Source organism: Pagrus major, chromosome 18, assembly GCF_040436345.1.
Source record: "Pagrus major chromosome 18, Pma_NU_1.0".
Taxonomy (NCBI): Eukaryota; Metazoa; Chordata; class Actinopteri; order Spariformes; family Sparidae; genus Pagrus; species Pagrus major.
Genome location: NC_133232.1, coordinates 17,805,598 through 17,829,549, shown reverse-complemented (window position 1 = coordinate 17,829,549; position 23,952 = coordinate 17,805,598). Strand labels below are relative to the sequence as shown.

General features: G+C 41.3%; 1 protein-coding gene across 1 annotated transcript in view; it reads left to right on the top strand.

Annotated features, from left to right (window-relative positions):
* The window catches only part of nrg2b (neuregulin 2b), a 60,747-nt gene extending 36,795 nt beyond the window's left edge, over positions 1-23,952 (top strand). The window contains exons 5-11 of the mRNA XM_073486771.1: positions 5,270-5,328; positions 12,668-12,770; positions 14,368-14,497; positions 15,944-16,071; positions 17,302-17,517; positions 19,395-19,578; positions 20,579-23,952. Of these exons, the coding sequence (XP_073342872.1) occupies positions 5,270-5,328; positions 12,668-12,770; positions 14,368-14,497; positions 15,944-16,071; positions 17,302-17,517; positions 19,395-19,578; positions 20,579-21,055 (1,297 nt within the window). The 3' untranslated portion in view covers positions 21,056-23,952. The remainder of the gene's footprint in view (positions 1-5,269; positions 5,329-12,667; positions 12,771-14,367; positions 14,498-15,943; positions 16,072-17,301; positions 17,518-19,394; positions 19,579-20,578) is intronic.

The following is a 23,952-nucleotide window of genomic DNA, read 5'->3' as shown; positions in this document are numbered from 1 at the left end:
TGCTACATGTGAACACAATGCATTTTTCAAGAGGCTACAGCAGCCTAGATAGGTAGCAGCAGATCAGACAGCAGTTTCCAGAGAGTTACTGTAGCTTCTCAGCTTTGTCATCCTTTGTTGGCCTGTCTGTTTGTGCCAATGGATAACAGGATGTAAATAAGACTGCTGTCTGTAGAGTGTCTGCCTAGTCTGTTCACCTCAGAGATGTGTAGACCCCCACTCACACTCACACACGAAGACACTCACGATTCTGCACAGCAGCTGCAAATCAGTGCACTGCATGGCACTGGCAGGCAGCAAAAAATTTTAATATCCCTGAAATTTGAGGGGGTATTTGCAAGCTCTTTTGTGCCGACCATGGAAACGCATAATCTCCTCTTCCCTGAAGGGGAGAGTAATGCTGTACTGCAAAATGGAGTCTGTAGGTTAAAGTGGAGGACAGCACATACAGAAAGGCACCCTGGCTAAAACAGAGTGTGGAGGTCTAAATGGAGATCAGCACATACAAACATGCCCCCTGGCTAGCTGTTAGCTGTTAAAGCTCGGTGTGTCTTGTTTCTCAATGTTCCTTTTAACCTGTGGTATAGTTGTCTGTGCAGAGTTGCAGATAGCTGTGATTAATCTGAACTTCTAAACTCCAGTCTGGCAGCCAGCAGAAGATATTAACCCCTGTCTTCCCAGCTATAGGTTAAAAATGCCATATTTCCCATTGGAATCAATAAAATTCATTAAATCTAATCTAATCGACAAATGCCATGAGTTCAGGCTCGTATTGATGCCTGAACATATTGTCCATGGCTGTCTGTGTTCTTTTCCTCCTAAATTTGATGAGCCTTTGTATAATGCATTTAACAAAATTAATCACAGGCTCTTTACCTTCATTCAGATGGTTGGAACAAAAGGTGTGCTGGCTTTTTTTCACCCCTCTGTGCTCGTCTTCAGGGCTGAGAGAACAGCACAGTCTGGGAAAAAAAAGGGAAAGCAAGCACGTGTAGATAAGAAAAGGGTGGAGAGAAGAGGGGAAATGAGAAGCAGAGAGAGAAAGAGAAAAGAAATGATATACAGTAAAAGCTCTGCCGGCAGCATAGGGCTGCTTCTGCTCCCAGTGTCTCCCACCTCTCTCTCTTTCTCTGCTCTATTTATAACTCTATGGGAAATTGCTGAGTGGGCTCTTCCAAGGGTTTTTGCTGTAATTGATTCAAAATGCAAGTTGTCTCTTTAGTGGTGAGAAAGAGGAGAAAAGGATACCCGGTCAGTTATGTGGACGGTATATGAGGGTAAGAGGAAGGTCCTTGCATTTTAAACTGGATGAATTTGTTGACCAGACACTAAATCACTGTAATAAATACAGTATGGTTATTAGAGCCAGAGAGCTTCTGTTATCCTATAATGACTGTAATGGGGCCACACCCATAATATCATAATACTGTCATTCATCAGTCGCTGTGCTTCATCGACCAAACATGCCTATTTTTAGCTGATCTATCAATTATGGCAATAAAACGATTAAATCATTTATGCCTGGCTCGGTGAAAGTCATGACACCCGTTATAACACACGATTCAAGACATTTCAGATTAAAAGAACGGTCTTCATAAAAAGATTTTTTTTTTTTTCATTTTCTCAATTGAAATGGGGTGTTTCCTTTAAAGAGCTGACTAAAATTAATGGAGAGGAATGGCAGCGTCAATACTTAGCATCAAATATTTTGGACGACGCATGTGTATCAATTTTCTGGTTGCTGTGATGCAGTGAGGAGAGGAGCCTACTTGTTAGTTTCAGTGTTGTGAGTTTGATGGCTGATGCCAGAATATGAATCATATTCAGCCCGTGGTATCGCTGACAGCTCGCCACCCATCCAGAAACAAAACACCACATTCTGCAGCTGCATGTAAACTGTTGCTGTTATTTATGCCCAAGAAATACCAAAACCTATTCCAACCATTTTCATGCTCACACACTGTGGAGGGCTGTCTCTGTGTATGTATGTGTGTGTGTGTGTGTGCTGCTCATATTTCTACTCTTGTGAAAACCACTTAAGTTTTACACATACTCATTTTTGCATTTGTCAGAAGGTCATTTTGACAAGTCCTCATTCTTTACAGCTTAGTTTACAGGCTTCATCTTATTGTTAAACATGTGTGATGGGTTGCCAGGCTTTCACACCAAGCACAACTTTACACAGAGCAAGGACTTTGTTTTAAACGGAGAATGCAGATGCACACTGCTAAACCACTGCATGTGACTAAACAGGGCACAACGCTTCAGCTTCATCAAACTTTGACCTGAAATACACTGACTTCTACAAGGCACATTCAAAGACATTCTGACTATGTATGTTTGTGTAGGCTAGATTGCTAACCACAGCCACAACACTGCATTGTACTGATAAAATCATAAGCATAGCAGAAAATATCCAGGAAACCAGAGATAGCGTGTTTGTTTAGATATTACATATCCCCTCCGCATTTTGTTAAGAAGATTATTTAGCATGTTATCCATGTCAAGTAGTTTAGGCTGCATTTAAAGCTTCAACAGTCAATTTTTATATCAACAATATATCAAATGACTATGTGTAATATGAAAGGTGTTGCTCGTAGTGACAAACCCACAGAGAATTATCACCTGTCTGCAGTTTCCCTCGGCTCCACACAAAGATAGTTTCTTTTAGCTAATGGTTTGGGATTCACAGCCCGTAACGTTATTGTTTTTGTCACTTTCACAGCTCTTTTCCGCCTTATTTCCAGTCAGCTGTTTTCAGTAAAAAGCTCTGAAAATCTACTGTACACGACCTGCTCAGCAGCAAACAGCAGACACACACAGTTAGCAACTAGCTAGTGAACTTAATAGAGCGTTTAGTAGCTAAAGAGCCACATATTTTTCTCATAGTTGGTGGAGGCCAAAACAGAACTAAAAGAAGAGTGAATATTGGACTCTACAGGGATTTCAGGGTGGTTTTTCCCAGAATTATCCCTCCCGATAATCTGGTCTTGGACCTTGGTCTGTACCAGTGTTTGGCCCAGATTGTCTGGTAACATGAGGGGTTTATGTATTCGGTCTTAAACCTCTCGAATTGCTCACACACTCATGGGGGTTGCCCTGATGAGTTCAAACATATTTGATATTTAGGATTTAAAAATCCGGATGATTGTGTCAGTTACACATTAGCAACATTGCTAACATAAGCAAGGATACTACTGTTGCGAGGTAAAAAAAAGAAAAAAGAATAAAAATCTTGCCTTCAGTTCTCACTTAAAACATTGACATCTCACCAACCATCTTATGTTTTTTTTTCACTGCAGAGACATTACTACAGCAAGTTGTTGCACCACGTTAGTCTCCATTTTGTTTACATCTTCTTTCCCATGAGATCACATCAGGGGATTGCCTGAAGCGATGTAGTGTAAAATAATCTTAATAATATCTTAGGTAGTTTGTGATGCGCCATTATTTTTTAAAATCTTGTTGTTTGTGCACGTTTGAGATTAAAGAAGTGAAGTGAGTCCTTACATGCGAGATGCAACCAAATTTCAATATTGGTTGGGATTTTAGAGCTCCTGTAGTCTGAGCCAAGCTTAAATGGATGCTAATGTTGCTCTTTATCTGCTTGATGTGTATGTAGTATTGGCATCATGAACATGTATCTGTGAAGGAGAATTGAATATGGTATGGAGAAATGGCGGGCCATTCATTCCAACATAATTTACTCAGCCAGCATACAGTAAGAGAAGTTCTTTCTCCTTTTTGTGAAACTGAAACAAGTCCAGTTGCCTACGATACAGCAGAATTACCATGACCTGGATGACTGAGAACCTTCATCAACATCTTTCTCCTTTTTGCTTCTGCTTTGTGCAACTGATGACACATACTGTGTATACCTCTCATTATCCCTGATGCCTCAATCAATCAATCAATCAATTTATTGTTTAGAGTGCAAAATCACCATGGTACATGGTCTCAATACACTTTACAATAAAATCAAGTACAATAATAACAGACAATAAAACAATATTAAAACACCAAAGGAAAATGATAAAACAGTTAAAAATTAGTATAAACCAAAATATTGAGTAAAAAGGTGTGTTTTAAGACGGGACTTAAAAATTGCAGTGGATGTAGCTTCTTTGATACCTAGTGGGAGGCCATTCCATAAAAAAGGAGCACGGTAGGCAAAGGCCCTGCCACCAGCTGACTTTTTATTGATTGGTGGGATGACAAGGAGATTTGAACTAAGAGAACGAAGAGGACGTGGCGGAATGTAGGGAGAAAGTAGTTCAGTTAAATAAGATGGTGCAAGTCCATTTAAAGCCTTATAAGTTAAAAGAAGAACTTTAAAATCGGCTCTAGCCTGAATGGGCAGCCAATGTAGTGATGCCAGGACAGGAGTTATGTGACAGAACCTACTTGTTTTTGTTAAAAGTCTGGCGGCTGAATTTTGCACAAGCTGAAGGCTCCTAGTAGTACAGATGGGGAGGCCAGAAAAAAGGACATTACAGTAATCTAAACATGCCTCAGTCCATAGTCTTCACATTGAGATGACGTCATGTGGAAAGAACACTTTGCTGTCTCTGTGAAAGTTTTACAAACATTAAACAGCAGAGAAGAACGGTATAAACTGACCTTGTCTGCCGTTTTACAGTTTTTACAGACATGCTTTATAAAGGACATCAAAATAATAGAAGTCCATTATAAATCACATCTACTTAAAAGTCTCTTTTGCTTTGCTTTTCTATTTCATGGTTGCGGTCAGGGGTTAAGAAATGGATGCAATGAATGAAAGTCCATAATTGATTATAAAGCCTTTGTGAGTGTGTGTTTGTGTGTGTATGTGTGCATCTGTGTTTGTGTGTGAGAGGGTTTGGAGGTTAACGACTGTACTGACCCCTCCTACTTCCTGCACCACCATCACATGACCCTCATGACTGTGATGATGTCTTAACTGTAGCAGTGATGTCATATTGATGGCGGTGATGTCACGGTATGCAGGTCATCTCTCTCTCTCTCTCTCTCTCTCTCTCTCTCTCTCTCTCTCTCTCTCTCTCTCTCTCTCTCTGTAGTTGGTGGATTGTGCTGTTTCTAATCCCTCATCTCTCTGCTCTCTTATGTCTCCCTCCTTCCCCTCCTCCTCTCTCTTCTCCCCTCCCTCTATCTGTCTTTGTGTTCCTCTCCTCCTCTCTTTCCTCCTGTTTTGTCCCTTCTCTTCCCACTGTATCTCTAACCCTCCCTGCCTCCCTCTCCCCCCCTCTGTGTCTTGTTTTCCCTCCATCAGGTGTCCCAATGACTATACGGGGGACCGCTGTCAAAACTCCGTCATGGCCGGTTTCTACAGTATGTCCATTTGCTCTTGTCTGTCTCCTTCTCACTGAGATGCTGCATGCTACATCGGAGGGGTTGGATGGAGGGTGCGCTCTGTGTGTGTGTGCGTGTGTGTGTGTGTGTGTGTGTATGTGTATGTCTGATTGCACACCAGCTCTTATGTTTCACGTAAGTTAATGTGTGTGTGTGGATGTGCATGCCTCTGTCTCCACCCCTTCCTCTCCCTGTCTCCCCTGGTTCCTCTGTGCTGCACCTCTGGTCACCAGAAACAAACAATCGAGATTTAACGATATTTTTCACACTAGTTCATCTGCTTACAATCTTATTTGTTAAACGTGACATACTGGATACTTTACCTACAGTAGACAGCTGAAATAAGCCTCAGAATTGACTACTGAACAAAAGCACCAAATTTTTAGGTTGTGTCTTCTATTGTTGTATAATTATGTTACAGTGAATTGCACAAAAAGAAACAGAGGAGACAGAGAATTAAGACAATAAGCGATACAGAAGGTTGAAGTAATTCGATTTTATTGGAACACTTTGTCACTTTTCTTTGTAGATGGTCCATCGGTGCTGCTTAGATTCTAATCAAGGCTAAATTATGTGAATAGAAACTGTTAATACGAAGTTGTATGTCCTTACTCTATCCCTCTTTTATAACCAAAGACAAAAATCTCTCATTGATATTACTTTTTGGAGTGGAGCACGACTGGCAAATAAAGGCTTTAGATGGACAACAATGAAAGTCCTTCTGACGTTGTTTTGAACAGCTGCCAGTCATTACTAGAAGCTACAGTGTGCCCAAAATCCAAATAATTTGGCAAATGAATGAGATTTAGAGTTGGAATATGTTCAACTTTTCAAGTCTTAATGTAATGGGATTTGAAAGCATCACTCATGGTTATATCCATCTGAGGGTCCCTTTGTGATATTGATTTTCATATAAGTGGAGTTTCGTGATATCATGTCAGTGTAATCTGTCCTGAACTAAGACATGAGGATAAAAGCCCACAGTGGTGAATGTGAAAGCCTGCTGTTTTCACTCTGAGCATCCATGGATCATCTGATAAAATCTCTCATTATGGCATGTGGCTAAATGCTGGTTCAAATGTTCCAGGGTTGATTTCTTAAAATGGTGTCACATGTTTTGCTTCTCATCACAGTGTAACTGAAGAAAAGGAATAGTTTGACATTTGTGTGAAATACACTTATTCGTTTAAACGTACTACAAGGAACTTTTAACAGGTTATGAAACAGTCAGTTTATACTGATACCTCTGTATGATATATATAAGCAAACAAGACCATCAGTGAGAAGATTGGCAATTTCTCTATGGTTATTACAGTTATTGTTAATGCCTGTCACTAGGTCGGCTTCTGCCTTATCCGGGTTGAAAAGTCATAAAATGAAAACTATTTTTTATGTCGGAGTGCTGAGGATGAAGTGAAAGTTTATTTTGTTTCACCATCGTCATGTAACAGTTGTTACCTCATTACCATGCATCCTGCAAACAGCTATGTTTAAAAAAAGAAAATAGTAAGTTGTGACTTTCTTTCACTTGCTTAAAACAAATGCACATGCTAATCAGATCAAGATCTTTATGACAGGAGGCTGCGGTGCAGGACCGCTTTTGAGGAAGGTGGCAGGGGCTGCCAGTGTCGACAAAAAAATTCCTTTCAAAAAGTTCCTTGTAGCTGCTTGGAATTTATACGATGAATATGAAACAACAGCCAGGAAACGGTAAGCCTAGCTTAGTGTACAGACTGGAAACAGGAGGAAACGGCCGGCTTGGCTCTGTTCAAGGTAACAAAATCCACTTACCAGCATCTTTAAAGCTCAGTAATGAACACGTTACATCGAGGTTGTTAAGTTGTAAACTTAAACTGCGCTCCAGACAACATCGGAGGTCGGAATTTCCCAGTTGAAACTTCCAACAAAGCAAGACTCCAAAAGTGAACAAAAATCTTGACAGACTGTAACAAAACAATCTCTCTTTAGCAAGTGTACACAGAATTGACCCTCAGCAGTGCAGGCTCCTTGCATTATAAACAAAATATAGGAGGAAAAACAACACTTGAGGTAACAGACACCATTAAACATTTTCTGTTACGGCACTTCTACTATACTATACTATACTATACTATACTTTTATAACATATCTTAACGTTTCATTCACTAGCCTAATATAAATACTGATGTCTACTAATACACCCTACACCTTCCCAGGGACACTGCCGTTGTGTGACGTCAGACATGTAAAGTTGGTGTAAATGGATGTTTACTTCGAGTGGTATTCCATTCTACTTTTTCTCACAGGATGTCGGAAATTGAGTTGTCTGGAATGCAGCATTTATGTAAAAAGTACAAGTTATAGTTTTGCAAGAAGTCATGTGAAAAACTATTTCTCAGCCAGGAGCAGTTTCATCCCGTCCGGTTGTTAGCCTGAGGTTACTTGGCAGCCAGTGGTGCTGGTATTTCAGCAGGTTTTGTCCCCTTGCACCCAGTCTTTATGCTAGGCCAAGCTAACAGTCTTCTGGCTCTGGCTTCATATTTACTGTGAAGACAAAATATTTTCCAAAAATGTCAAACTTTTCCTTTAAATCATAGGGCTGAAAATGGGGAATGTCTTGTCACTCTCCTGTGATAGCATGGGCAGTGACACTGAAATATACATTATCAATACAATCAGATGACAACCAGAGATCCCAGGACATGTGCAGAAAATTTAGCATTGTACAGAACTGGCTGTGTCATGCTCCTGTAACTGGCCCAGCCATCACACGGAGATAAAACAAAGGGATATAACATGAGCCTCCTCTTCTCGTTTCCAGGGGTTAAACACTGTTGCTCCATGCCATGTTGTCTTGCTTTGCTGTTTGTCTGTTGTGGACGATTCCACACTGAATAATGTCAAATTTAAACCGAGAACATGAGATGTCACTCTATATGTAATGTCTGCTTATTTTGACCCCATCATCAAGCCTTGTCTACATGCTGAAGTCTGTCTGTCTGTGCTTTTATTTTGCATCGTGATCCTTTTTCAGTCAGTCGAAGGAACACTTTCTGCTGTTTTAAGTCCATGTTGATTTGTTGCCGCCTGCTTCTTCTAGTGGTTCAAACATAAAGCACTGTCACAACGTAGAGTAGTTAAGGTCAAGTTGGACAGAAGATTGGCTGACTTTTCGTATATCTCTCTTTCTGGCCAGTAATGCATGCGAAGCCATGGAAATTGGGAATCCTGAGATGATTTCTTTGTAAATCATATGAAAGGTTATAATAGCTGTACGCAGCAGTAGTGGGACAAAGTGCTATACAAGAGGTATGCTGTAATCAATACCAAGGCACACAATTGCCATTAGTCAAACGAGTTACAGCACCCACCCCCATTTGCTGTGCCAGCCTCATCGACTGTACTGTGTTTTTATGTTGGAGAGTAACTCACTGCTTTTTATCTTTTGTTTTCTCGTTTTTTTTTTTCCTTTTGTCTTGTTTTTTTTTTTTTTTATTGTTTTGTTTTATATTTCTGCCCAGAAATGAGGTCTAGTAAATATAGCAGTAAGTGATGTGGCTTCTTGTCTTGCTGTCTTTGTCCATCTGTCTCTGCATGTTTTTTTCCTGCCTGTTGGCTTCTCTTTCCTTCTGCCTTTGGTTCATTGTCTCCCTTCGCTTTTGTTTTTTGTTTGGTTGAGTTTTTTTTTTGTTTTTTATTTCCTGTCATTTTTGGGGGTCACAGAGCTGAGGCTGTCTGAGTTGTCTGTCTGTTACTGGACGGTACACATGTCAATCGCTCTGGCTGACAGCACTAATTAACCTATATCCTGGTTCAGCGTATGCAGGACATGAAAATAATATATCTGCTCCAAAGTGGACATTACACCTGACCCAATCTGTCTCTTTCCTTTTACCATGACAACTTTCTGCGCTGGCAGAGCTTCTCAGAATTGAATTTATGGGTATGGAACATTATTATTCATTTTGCTGTGCTTAAAAGGGTTTGCCAAGATCCTCTCACAGTCACACATTATTGTGCCATCTTCTTTCTAAAACCAACAACTGGGTCTCCCTCAACCTGTCCCTCTTTTTCTCCTGCCCACTAACCTGCTTTTAAGACATGTAACCTCCCTTCTCTGCATGCACTCTTCTAACAGTCTGACAAATCTGGTAGAAATTAGAGAAAGAGACAAATTATCTGGGAAGGATGCAATAATAACAGAAAGTACAGAAGTGAAATTAAAAAAACAATGTAATGGGCCTAATACAAATAGAAGTTGTGTTTATGTGGACACCATGTCAGAGCAAAATCCACCTTCTTTGTCCAAAAATTAGTTTCACGTCATCGATAAATACAAGTATCTGGCTCGTCCTCTGGGCTTTGGCAATGTGCATTTTGGCTTCAGTAGCCTGTCGAATAAAAACATGCAAGCTGCGAGTATTTTTGCAAAGCCTTGCCAAAAGCGGGCAAAAGGCCTGACCACATAGTCTGTCCTTATTATTCTGCCCTTGATTGACTCGGTGTCAGAGTCGAGAGCTCGCCTGTCCTAAATCACCAGGGCTGTTGGCTCCACACTGCCAGCGAGCTCGCCTTCCCATTTCCCTTTGCCTTTCTGTATCAGTACCCTGTGACACGCACACAATGCCGGGCCAGGGCTCTCGTAGGCTTTGTCAATCCCTACAGAGGCCCTTTATTTAGGCACCCCCTCCCCTCCCCTCCCCTCTCCTCCCTCGACCCCTTCCCTCCCCTTCAGTGGCGTGTTTAGAGCTTTTTGAGGGAGGGGAGAGGGGGAAAGGTAAGGTGAATTAGGTAAAGGAGACAGTTTTTGATTCACCTGCTCCTGTTTCAAGCTGATATCAGAAATGCTATAAATAAGTTCAGCTTTCTAGTGTATTTTACCTTAGTTTCAACTAACTTTCTTCCAAAAGAACCACAGGGAGAAACCTAGACAGATTGTCTTCAGCTACTAACTGCCTATTAGTGTCACTGTATTAAGTGGACACCTTCAGAAGTATCAGAAGCATTAAAACCAACAAATATTTATGCAAGAGAAGGTTCATGACATTGGAAAAACGATGATTGATCTTTAGGGACTTTAATCCGGCTATAACTAACAATCCAAGGGCATCTATAATCCATTTTTAGTTGATGCAGGGACAAAGTCAGACCAGTCTTTGGTTTCAGGGGGACTAGTTTCTCCCTGGGCCTTTCTCCTGCTCCCCTCTCAGCCCCCCCTCTCTCCCCTCCCTCCGTCTACGTGTTTCCTCCTGCTCCTCCTTCCTCTCCAATTTTCCTTTTCTCTTTTTATTCCCTCCCTCTTCCCCTCATGTTCTGTTCTGTTTGTTGCTCCCTCTGTCATTGTGTCGTCGCGCTTGCCGTTCTGACACAGAGTGTTACACCACAGCGGGCCCAGAAGTCTGAATTAACCTAGATACACTAAGATGGCGTAGTATTCACACAGCATCTCCACAAACCTGTTAGAACTTAATGAGCTGAATGTAGTGCAGTGTAATGTGATCCAAATCTGTCTCGAGGCAAGTTCTCACTATGACATAAAAGTGCTGCAACCAAATCGACCCAGTCACCAACAAAATCTTTGTCGAGTAAAAATAGCAAATACTAAAATGGCAATTTTGGGTACTTGAAACTATTTCTTTTAATAACTCAAAACCTTTCCAACTCCTCTATTGTTGGATGCATTAACAACTATATGGCAATCAGTAGAGTACATACCTCCGCTTTAATTCAATCAAGCCTAATCCAATATCAAATAAAACATATTTTAATCAGCTAGATCCTCATTTTTATTTGGATCTGCATCAAATTGTTTTCCCTCATAGATACCAGCCACCTGAATATGTTTTGTTCATCAAGATCCATGTATTATTCCCTAAGAAATTAACGAAAATGTCAATTTTATCTCATAATGTTGAAGAAAGAGAGAAAAAAAATCTTGGATATGTCCCTTCATCAGAATCCACACCAAAAGTAAACGGGGTCTATTCTCCTTCCAAGTTTTATGGCAATACATTCTGTAGTTTTTGTGTAATCATGCTGACAAACCAACAAACAATTCAAAAGCTTCATTGTTAATAGTCATTTATGGTCAATTATATTTGTTTCCGAATGTAGGTGACTGATAGTAACAGTAGGTTATCTGAAACCAAAACAGACCTAGACAATATGAAATAATATAAATGGAGAACTCTCAACCAAACAAAGTTATTGTAATAAATTTTATGACAACTTCCCTCCAATATTAACAAAACAACTAACACCATGAATTACTATTTTCACCTGTTTGTTAAGCCAAGTAAACTGCAGGTCAAGGTCAAGGACAGGAAATTAAAAGAACTTTGATTTAAAAAGGGATAAGATTTAGATTACTTATAAACTTATAAATGTTTAGATATCTTTCTGTTGACCTCCAGTGGTTGAACCTGTCATCTTCCTGCAGTCATGTACTCCAGGACATTGTGACATCACTGTTGGGTGTGGTTCCAGGTATCAATGATGCTGATTGTAGTCGGTACAACAGGCTTGAAGCTTTCAACCAGGGAGGGCAGTTAGGAAGGTAATAAAAAAACCTTTTGATGATGTTAACTTTGACAAAAAAATGAAACACAGCAGGAGGAAACCAGTTAAATTCTTCTGGATAAAAAGCCAAAAGCCACCCGCCAGTATCTGTGCCTGACATAACAAATAACATACAGGTTAATTAAAGCATAAATATTCTTTTCTAATTGATGCCAAAATGAAATGAAATTTTTTTTTTGCACATTTCTGAAACTTTTGGGACAGTTGTAGTTACGGTGAGCCTTGTGAATATCAAACTTCTAAACTCTCGGGCCAATGTGGTGTTAACACTTTGAACAAAAACTGCTTTATTTAGTTTTTCCTTTTAATGATCTCATCCATACAGGCATGTGCTCAGACCCCCTCCAGTGCCATCTGTAGCATTACATCCCCATGGCCATTGTAAATACACTTGTATAGGGACAGCAGGAAGTCTGTGTCAGGATGTTTGCTTTTCATCAGAATATTTTTGAGCTTGTAGAATTACTCCTGTGTTGTCATAGCACTGTGTGACTGTAGTACAGTTAAAAGTCATGAGACATAATAGAGTAGGAGTTGTTTAATAGACAGCACAGGGGATAGGATGGCAGCAGATGATAGTAAGAAAACTGTTTCTGTAGTTAGCATCAATGGAGTAGCGCTCATGCTGTACGTGTGTGTGTCTCTCTGTGTGTGTGTGCATATTTCTGTATGTTTTGGGATTGTTTGTCTGCAATGCATGGATGTGTGTGTGCATGTGAACATGTGCGTGTTTGTATGTGTGTGTGTTTCCATCCACAGAGGCCGAGAAGCTTTACCAAAGGCGGGTGCTGACGATCACAGGCATCTGTGTGGCGTTGCTGGTGGTTGGCATCGTTTGTGTGGTGGCCTACTGCAAAACCAAGTATGTGTCTTTGAAGGGAACATTAATGACTCCTCATTCATGAAATGCTCCAAACCTTTAAATTAACCTGCTGTAAGAAGAATGAGTATTGAGCTGCTTCTTCTCGTGCTGTAGAATAATGGTTACCTGTCAAGAATACCAGTCTAAAAATACTCCATTACAATGAAAGTTTCTTTAAAAAATGTGACTTATTTTAAAGTACAGAAGTATTATTATCAAAAGTAAAAGAACATGTTTGCAGCAAATGTCCCTTGTCACTGAATAGTATTATATATGACATTAAAAGATGGTTACTGATGCATGTGTAAGCTGCATTTTACTGTTGTAGCTGCTCGAGGTGGAGCTAGTTTTAACTACTTAATATAAAGTTTAGTCCAGTGGTTCCAAACCTAGAGGTCAGGCCCCTTCAAATGGACAGAACAAATCTGTGGGGTCGTGAAATGATTACTCGGGGAGGACAACAGAAAGAACAAAGTTCTGAAACACAAATGTATCATTGAAACAGTGAACAACTGAGAAATTTAGAAAGAAAATGTCTCTTTGGTAGAACTACTTACAACTTGTAGAAATCTGAAACGTGACAAGAAGCCCCAACTAGTCAATGGTCAGAGACACTCAACGGGCCGCTACGACTAATGAAAAGACAAAAAACATAATTTTCAATAATCAGTTCCTATTAAAATGTTTTAATATTTTATAACATTGTCAAACCCACAGCCAGGGCGGACTATTAAATCATCATGGTAATCATAGTGCACACACTAGCAGATAAGCTCATGCAACCCCTTGCAAGTCCTCAAGGTCCATTGAGAGTCTCCCAACAAAAGTTTTAGAAACCCTAAAAAGTAAAGTACCATTAAATGAAAAAACTAATAAAGTACATGTACCACTGCACCTCAAAATTGTGCAGTACTTGAGTAAATATACTTAACAGTGTTGTAAAAAGTACCCGGAAAGTACCCTTGAGTAAAAGGGAAGATAATGTGTTACAGTATTACTTTGGTAAAAGTGAAAGTCATCCATACAAATAATACGTGAGTAAAAGTCTTAAAGTATCTGATATTAAATGTGCTTAAGCATCAAAACTACAACTAAAATTAAATTATACATATATTTATATGTATGTAAATACTGTATACTATTGGTCGACTGATTATCAGATCTGACATTCAGCATTGTTCTGAATCAGTGTTTTTTTTAACTGGTTGATGACAAACTAAATTAATTTAAAAATGTGGTAATGTTGCTCTGATGGAGCATGTAATCTGCAAAGTAACTAGTAACTAAAGTACAATATTTACCTCCAAAATGTAGTGAAGTGGAAGTATAAAATAGCCGAAAATGGAAATACTCAAGTAAATTACAAGTACCTCAAAATAATACAGTACAGCACTTGAGTAAATGTACCTAGCTACATTACCTCACTGGCTAGATAGAGTGCTGCAGTGCTTTGACAATATTGCCATGAACATAAACCAGTGATGTGATGAGTGAAGTAATGAAAGTTGAGAAGAAAGATTTCTAAAAGGATTTCTCACGAGAAATTATCACTGTCTTCAGTTCAGATCCCTTATTGTTCCTTCATCACCCCTTCTAGGAAGCAGAGGAAGAAGATGCACAGTCACCTACACCAGAACCAGAACCAGTGTGTGGAGCAACCAAACCGCATGATGGCCAACGGACCCAACCACCCTGGACCTGGTCCCGAGGAGATCCCCATGGTTGACGTGAGTCCAAACAGTAGAAACGCATTGCAGAGGCAAGTGCAGGTGATCCTGAGGTCAGATTTAACTGACAGACTGGAAGTAAAGTCACCTCCTGACAACCCTGCGCTCCATGCAGTAAGGAAACAGGTCACTTCAGACAGACTTGATTGTCTCAGAGGAAGAAATTAATAAGTAAACAGAGTTTTTTTTTAATGCAACAACGTTTACTGGCCAGACTGAACATCACAGCAAAAAAAATAGTCATTTCATGGCAAGAAGCATAGGTTTCTTAGTATTTGGCTTTTTTCTGTTAGTTAAGCATAAAGTTGCTGCCAGAGTAGATGCGGTTGCCAAACTGGACCAGAAACATTTTTGGCATCAGTGATTTTGTTGTAGCTTCTGGTAGCGAACAATAACAACAGTACAATATGTCTGTTAGCCACCAGACAGAGGCAGAGAAGTCACATTCTGTAGTCTCCTAACTTTTTGTCCAATACAACCAGAAATATCAGTGGTTTAAATTAAATATAACTCCCTATAAATAGGGTTTTGGTGTCAAAATGTTCAAAAATTCTCAGATGTTCATTAATTCTAAAGTAGGGACAGAAGTGGAAGACGCAAGAACAGGATGTCAGCGTCACCTGAACAAACTAGAAGCCCCCATAGAGCTTCATGTGGGGTTACTGATAAAATCTATTTAGCTTTGGCTCTGAGATTGAACTCTACCAAGAAGCTTCTTTTAGTCTTCAGAGCAGGTCTGCCTTCAGAAGAGTCACTGTGTAAATAAAACTCCAATCCTCTGACAACATGAGGAAACATGGTGGCACATAGCTGACAGATGTTAAAGAGAGGGCAGAAAACACCTACAATTCTCCTGGAGATGTAATGAGTCAGCATTATAGCAACAATAAAAACAGTGAGGAGAGAGAAGTGATCATCTGTGTTACAACAGATCTGTCCACAGGAATCATCTCATCATTTGACATGACTTTATATTTATTAATTTGAATGTATCTGTATTTACTGTATATGTTTGTTAAATAAATGCACAGTAAAACTATTAAAGGTGCCATCTGTAAGCATAGGCCACCTGTTGAACTCCAAACAAATAGCAGCCTATCACCACCGTAGCTAACTGTTGCTAACTGTATTCTGTTCATGACTATAGCGACTGTTAGCTTGTTAGCTCAGTTAGCCATGCAGCTAGCCGAAGAATTGTTGCTTACAATGCTAGCACAGGACTTGTTTTCAGAAACACAAGTTTTCAGATCCAGGGCTAGCTGATTAGCATGCTAACTTCAGTAGATATCTCTAAAACACAATACCTACATGTCTTTGACATAACGTCAACACTGTTATTTCTTTACAATCTGTTGATAATTTTAATTTTTGGATGTTTTAAAGTAACATTTTTGCATATTGCACCTTTTAAAATGTGTTATGTTTATATGTATGTGTGTATTGCAGTACATCTCCAAGAGCGTCCCAACGACAGAGTGTGTGATCAGCCACGGAGCTGAGGGTGCTGGGAACTATGCAGGCAGTCGAATGTCTACCCGCTCCCACCACTCTACCACTGCCTCACATGCTTCCAGGTAAACTGGCCACACACACACACACACACACACACACACACACACACACATGCAGATGGGTATGTGTACATAAGCTGATATTTCTTTGCAGACTGAATCACCATGGCATTGTGATAACAACAATAGATATTTTCCAGGTAGAAACTGGCCATAGATTTGCACTGATAAAGATATATAGTAAAACACGGTGGGTCGAGCTATCTGACATTTCTGTTGTGTTTATTTAATGTACTGTGTTGCGTACCCAACAGGTAAATTAAGCCTCCAAAGTAACGTTAGCGAACATTTTGTTATAAAAAAAGCTATGACGGCATCAAACATGCATTTTGGATGAATTAGATGTACACGCTTTGAAATAGCATCTTGTAATGTAAACAAACATTGTGATCCAGTCTATATAAGATGAGTTTCAGTTGTTAACATTTGTCTTAGGCACTATTTCTTTGGTTGAAAGTATCTCCAATGAGGTCTGTGGGTTATCCCGATTAACAGGAACATTGAGATGTAATTGTGATTCTGAAAATAAATATTCCTGTTTAATTTCTTTCATGACATTTTTTTAATGCTTTTGTGCCAACAAAACAAACCATATCTGCTGCCATCCCAATCCATTTTATAAGCGTGGCAGCAGATATCTCAGAGACAGCTATCTCAAAACCTGGACAATTCACCAAACCTTGAACACAAATTTTGAAAACCTTCCAGTCAGGTGATGTACTTGTTGTCAGTGTAGTTCAACTTGTTTAGAAGACTTTTTGTGATGTACTGTAGCACTTTATTCTACAAGTATAATGATAATATCAACTGAATCGAGAGGAGAAAAAGTTACATCAGTGGCAGAGTTGTCAGTCATTATATGAAATACGTGTAACACCATTAAAGCAGAATTATGAAAGGTTTACCTCTGGAGGCTTGAATATCGACTCTATAGACTTATTGCAGTGAGCTTTGGTATACTGTATCAACTTAATAGCTTTTTATTGCCAAAACATTCACAACTCAAGAGAACAATGTGTGTGTATTGTTGGCAGTCTCTGCCATGTTAAAGAAAGTGACTTGATTCAGTGTTTTTATCAAAATAATCACTTGAAGGTGCTTTAACAGACAATGCATGTGAACATTTTGCAGTGTAGACTCTTTACCCACTATTCCTTCCTCCTCTGTATCGTCCTGCCTCGTCAGCACTGCTGTAACCTTTTAAACTTGTTCTGCTAACACCCACACCTGCAGACACGAGGAGCAGACATGGAGCATGGAGCGAACAGAGAGTATGAACTCAGACTGCCAGTCAGGTGGGCTGTCCAGCTCGGTGGGAACCAGTAAATGCAGCAGCCCGGCATGCATGGCAAGGAGGGCTGCCCACTGGGGCTGTACGGACGTGTCAGGACCAGGGATGCAATACGGGGATTCCTACGACTCTCTAAGAGACTCGCCTCACAGTGACAGGTAGGACAGGTGTGAATATGTGTGTGTGTGTGTGTGTGTGTGTGTGTGTGTGCATGCATGTGTGTGTGATGGTGGTAGTGATAGATGTTAACTCTGTCTCTGTTCATGCCACTGCAACACTTTTGCTTTGTTTTGGGGTTCTTCACACCAGCCTCTTTACTCTTTGGCGACCCCAAGTGGCAGTAAATTGTTGTACATTTTTCAGTGTGTCCAGGACTACATCACCCAGATGCTGTCATGTAATGTGAAGTCAGTGTTATCCTGGGACCCAACTGAGTTCCTAGTTAATTAGATATTTCATCAACATCGTTGGTGAATTCTTTGTTGAAAAAGAACACTCACTAATCTTTGTTGGTGTTTTGGATTTTGTTTGTAAAAGAAGAAATCACTTTCTGTTGTGTGATTAGGGTTAGGATTATTCTGTGAAGGATGCTCATTAAAGGCTCATTTCTTTTTGACTGTTTTGAATAACTGTGGTGTTCCTACTTTGACTTAACCTGACTCCTCTGTTTGCCAGTTAGTGGTTTCCTGCATGTCCCAGAATGCCCTCTGACTAATGAACTGACCTGACATTACTGTATTTAGCTATATTTGTATTACATGTGTGGACTACAACAGTATAGATTTTTGATATTTAACATGATATTGCGTCAATGTTTTTCAAATGAAATAATGTGAAAAGAAAAGTGTGGTAAGTTAGGAGGAACGATTTTAGACCATTTTATTTAGAAAGCGAGACGTCTGTACATAATAAAGTCTGTGGTGATCTGCTGTGTGTTCCATATTGTGCTTCCTATATCATTTTTAAATAGTTTAGATTTTCAGTAGATTTTATTGTAAGAAACATGTAATTCACAAATCATTTTAGTGTTAAACTGACTCACTTAGTGTTGCAGAATTTGAGATCTCTGCTGTGCATTAACAACTAAGTTAAACTCTGTGAGGTGCAGCATGTGCTGGCACATGTTCAGCAATGTTTTTTATATTCCTGGGACTGACTGAGTGGGTGGCGAGGTGGCTCAGCAGTTAACACTGTCGTTTCATGGCAGAAAGGTGCTGCGTGCGAGCCTCAGCCAGCTGGCTGCAGCGTCTCTGTGTGGAGTTTCCTCCCACAGTCCAAAGACTTGCAGGTCAGATGGACTGCAAACACTAAACTGCCTGCAGGTGTGAATGTGGTTGTCTGTCTGTGTTAGCCCTGTGATTGACTGGTGACCTGTCCGGGGTGTACCCCTGCTGTTTCCCAGTGCATGCTGGGAAGGCTCCAGCCCCCCAGCCCTATAGAGGACAAAGGCTTTAGAAAACAGATGGATGGGACTCACTGGCACAATGACTTGCTACTGCTGTCAGTCCAAGTCACAAAGTATATCTGCATCAGACAAGTGCATCCAACCCCCCACTGATGTACTGCACCGGTTCATTTCATGACCTTATCAAAAATTCTGGTGAGGTGTACTGTGAGGTCAGTGTCAAACTACTGTACCTTAAGGCGTAAGTTTCACCCAAAAATAAAAATGTAGTCATTATCTTCTCACCCTCATGCTGATGGAAAGTCAGGTGAAGTTTCGTAGTCCACAAAACATTTCTGAAGCTTCACAGCAAAACAGCTTTGCAGCATTTTCCAAAACAGCTGAAGTAGATAGGTGACCTATCCTTTATTGCCAAATTAAAATGCATACCAAATGGAAAATTGTTGTAACAGAAAGCAAAACTTGAATATACTGAGTTCATGAGTTTCCTGAGCTTGTTTGTGTTAACCAGACATAATCATCTAATACACTAAAAGCGTGCTAGTTTTTGTGGTCTTTCTCAGGCCAGCACATTTGCATGTATGTGTTCAAAGTGTGATGCAATAATCTGCTGTCGTCTTTCCTGTCCAGGTATGTGTCGGCGCTGACCACACCAGCGCGCCTGTCTCCGGTGGAGTTCCACTACCCCCCGTTGCCGCCCCAGGTGCCCACCTTCCAGATCACCTCGCCCAACACAAGCCACGCCCTTTCCCTGCCCCCCGCCGCTGCCGCCTATCACAGAGATGATGATCAGCCGCTGCTACGATGCCCAGATGTACGTAGGAAAAACATACATACATACATATACCTGACTGCCGTATGCCATATCCCATGAAAAGATCAAAACCAGCAATGTGCAAGTTCATCTCTCAATGTTTTGACCTCCGCACACTGGCTGTGCCCCAAGTCTGTTTAGTCCTACTGAAAGTTCAAAGTGATTTATTTGACATTATACAACACAGGGTTGCATGACAAAATGAAAGTTCATAGTTCCTTCATGCTTTGCATAGTACAAACAATCATTTATATACATATATTTATAAACACGTAGTGCATTCTTTGAATTTGCGTTGGTGTGAATGGAAGCAGCAGCAACAAGACAGTGATGATAATGCAGCCGGTGTCTTTATATTAAAAGTTCAACACTGTCTGTCAACTTTTGGTGCTTTGAGCACCAAGCATGTAATACTGAGTCCTCCTCCCCTCACTTACCAAGGTCCTGCGCTTTGTCCATTTGGAAATCTGTTCCACCTGTCGAGTGCAACAGTGTGATCAGGGATCTTGTGGTGAAGATAGGTCTCTGCAGAACAGTGTCTGTCTTCCTGTTGTTTGGCCAGCCTAGGTTACATTTCCTCCATTTCATTTTCCTGTGTCTAGACATTAGCCAGGAGCAGGAGCCTCTCCCCTCTCCTCCCTGGGGCAGTCTGGCTGGTCAGATTGGATGGCCGAAAGATGCTGTTGGCAGTGATCATCTCAAAGTCTGCTGCTTTTAACTAAAATCCTGCGCTTTTTTCTCCAATGCTGTTGATTTAATTTCTGCCATTGGTAATCGGTGATGTATTTTCAGCAATAAACCTGAGAAATACCAAATCAAAAACAAAACTGAAGCGAAAATGGAAAGAGACTAAATCATCTCCCAAAACAGCTTAGCACTGTAGTTTTAAGTTAATACAACTCAAACAGAGGTAAATAGCTCATTTGTTGGGGACTATTTTCAGTCACAGATCACAGAGTCACAGTTTCTATCTTTTCTTCCACTCTGTCTTTTGTTTCAGGATGGAAGTTTATACAGGCAGCCACGGCGTCCACGGCGACCCTACCTGACGGAGAGCACAGGAAGTCTACCGTCCAGCCCCTACCGTCTCCCTGACGACGAGGCCTATGAGACCACGCAGGAGTACGCCTCTTCACGGGAACCCATCCGGAGCCGGCGCCGCCCGCGACGCAACCGCCTCAACGGACACATCTCCCAGCGTTCAGCGGGCCTACGGGACTACAGCTCACAGAGCTTCAGCCAGTCAGAGGAGGAGGAGGAAGAGGAGGAGGAAGAGGATGCTCACGGGGAGAGCACGCCTTTCCTTAGTATGCAGAACATGAACATGGACCCGCCCTTAACCGTCCCGGGTTACCGTTCGTCATCCGGTGCGGACACACGGACTCACCGCGGGCTGAGTCGGCCGGGGACGCGCAGCAACGGGCAGAGCCGCGGCTCCCAGTCGCAGCGCTCCAAGGCTGACAACATGCCCCTTTAAGACTTAACCCCCCCCCCCCCGCCACCACCCACCCCCTCCACCTCACACACTCCCCTTCCTCCTACACACAACCAGTGGACTAGAGACCTGCACCTAGGAGAAATATTTTTATTTTGTATAACAGACAGATATTCTAAACAAATGAAATATTTATTTTCATTTCAGCAAAAATTGTCTACTAGCTAACAGCAAAGACTTTTTTTATAATGGGGGGGAAATATTTATATGTAAAGTTTTTTGATTTACAGCATTATGAGAGATGAAAAAATAAGAGAATTACGTGCCAATTTTTTCACAAGTTAGATAAATAGAATAATATTGTGGTGCCTTTTGCTGTATGCTGAAGTCGGAGGTCCCATTGAGTTTTTGTAGCCTTTCTTATAAAGACTCCTCGTTTTTATAGAGACCAACCCTCTTCCTTCCTTTTGCTTTGGTTTTCTCTCTGATTTGGGATCTTCTTCTTTTTGAACTGTGATCTGATTATGTCATCATGCAATATTGATTCCTCCTGTGTAAAAGGTGTCTGTTTACATGAGTATGATCCACGCGATGCGCTCGTTTCACAGGGACATTAGTCACTGACGCAACCGGAAGTGTAGGGTAGTTTTTCTGGGCTGATTTTTGGATGAATCACATCAGTCATTTCTGTCCTCGTTGCTGCCTCTCAGTTGTTTGTTGTTATTTCTGTGAAAACAAGATTGTTAGGGAGCTGGTGAGGGAAAGTGACTCCAGATTCCTGTGTAGGTGTTCAGGGTGCTGCCATGACATTGGTGGTGGTTGCAGTGTGTGTGTGTGTATATGTGTGTGTGTGTGTGTGTGTGTGTGTGTGTGTGTGTGTGTGTGTGTGTGTGTATGTGCGTGTGTGTGTGTGTGTGTGTGTGTGTGTGCATGCCTGTAGTACACCTCATGAAGCCTCATTTGGTTCTCACCTTCCAGGGTGTGGTCTCTTGTTTGACTGACATGCTCCTCTCACCAATCCTCACGCTGCCAGAAGCTCCATTGCACTGTAAGAACCTCCCTCCGTGAGCAGTCATTGGCCAGGGAGCTGCCGATCCAAACCGAACCTAACCAATCCAGTTGTAATCCAGCCTGACTCTGGCCTCCCGTGGACTGCCCAGCCCGCCCGTTTCCTATGCCAGCAGCTTAGAGCCGCACTGTGTCTCAGGACTTCCCCATCGCATCACAGCCAAAAGACTCAAAGCAGAGAGCGCACGTCATTCTCAGTCACAGTTCAGTCCGCAGGCCAGACCCACGTCCCCTCACTCTCCTTCCTGTCCGTCCGTCAGGTTTGTTGCGTTCACTCGTGGCCACGATTAAGGGAGCGTGGGTAAAAACTCTTGGAAAAAGAAGGAAGATTCAGTTGCTTTTTTTCTTTTTTCTTACTTCAAAAGGTTGTGTGTATGTGTGTAAGTGGGCTTGTGTGTCGCTGTGTGTGGGTCACAATGATGAAAAAATGCAGAGACCACATCTGTTCACTATGTTGCAGGGGCGTAGCTAGAAACGCTGGACCCCCTGAGAGGAGGATATCGCTCTGCCGCCCTCACCCCCCACCCCAGTTTTTTTCTTTCTTTACTTATAAAATCCTACTGGAAACTTAACGGGCCTCTCCAGCTGCGGGCCCCTGGAATGGCCTCCACCTTTTTCACCCCTGTAGCGACGGCACTGCTCTGATTGGTTCTTGCGGGTCACTGCGTGCAGGTTCACACTGCTAGAGAGCGAGTTCCTGAGTCTGATTCTACTTTTTTCTTTAGCTCACAGCCAAACAGTGGTATATGATAATACTGATTACTGCATCCTTGATTTGCATTGCTATACCTTTATTGATTGAAACTTCTTTTGCTTGGTCATATTGACTGAATGATCTGTTACGTGTGTGTCTCTGTCTGCCCCCTCCACCCCACATCGCCCCTCACCTTCATGTCTTTCTCACCCCCCGTACCGACCTTCAGAAGCAACTAGCAGATGAATTTAGGCCCCATCTCCAGATACAGATCAGAAACTCTTCCACTTCAGATACACATTGGGTTTAGAGACCCTTTCAAGCTCACCGAGGATAAATGTCAGATACAATATGTCCCTATTAGAGTTAATTTCCAATAAGTAGAGTTTTTCTGTTTTCTTTCTTCACGCAGGAGATGCATGGATCACAGATGTAGAAAGTATCTTAAAAATGTTGACGAACCCCTCCGATTCAGGGGGAATCATGCTAGAAATTTATAAAAACATTATTTGGGTTCATTGCCCAAAGGTCTGCCTAGTTTTGTCTTACTATTCACTGTAATCAGTCTGGGATTTGCAATGTGGAAATAACTGCAAGTGAGGGTAGTGTGCTTCTAGAGCTAGTTGAATTGTTAACACCCCCGCCCTCTTTCTCCTCACCCTGCACTGCCCTCCTCCCCCTTTACATACACACTAACATTTCACACATCATACACTCGTCATACATATTGAAGCACACACGCACACAGACACAAACCCTCAAATGACACACACACAAACACACACACACACACACACACACATCCTCCATGTTTGTGTTTGTCAAGCAGTTTGCCTTCGTCTTTTTTACCTACCGACCCCCCCCCCCCCCCCATTCCTCCTCCCCCTCTCCCTCTCCCTCTCCCTCTCCTCTCACCCTCCCCCTCGAACCCCTCTGCATGTCCTAGTGGTACTGGTAGTTGGGTGCATGGAAAAAGCAGCAAGCAAATCGTTTTTCCACTCGGTGAAAAAATAAAAATGTGTCTTCATTTTAACATTCAGCAATAAAATCCCCTTCTCTTCATGTCCATCATTCTTGGAATATGCTAGAAGATTTTTTGCAAGTTTTATCAAAAACATACTACTTGTAAAAGAAGAAAAATCCAAAACCACCCCTTCATATGAAAAATAAAACTTTA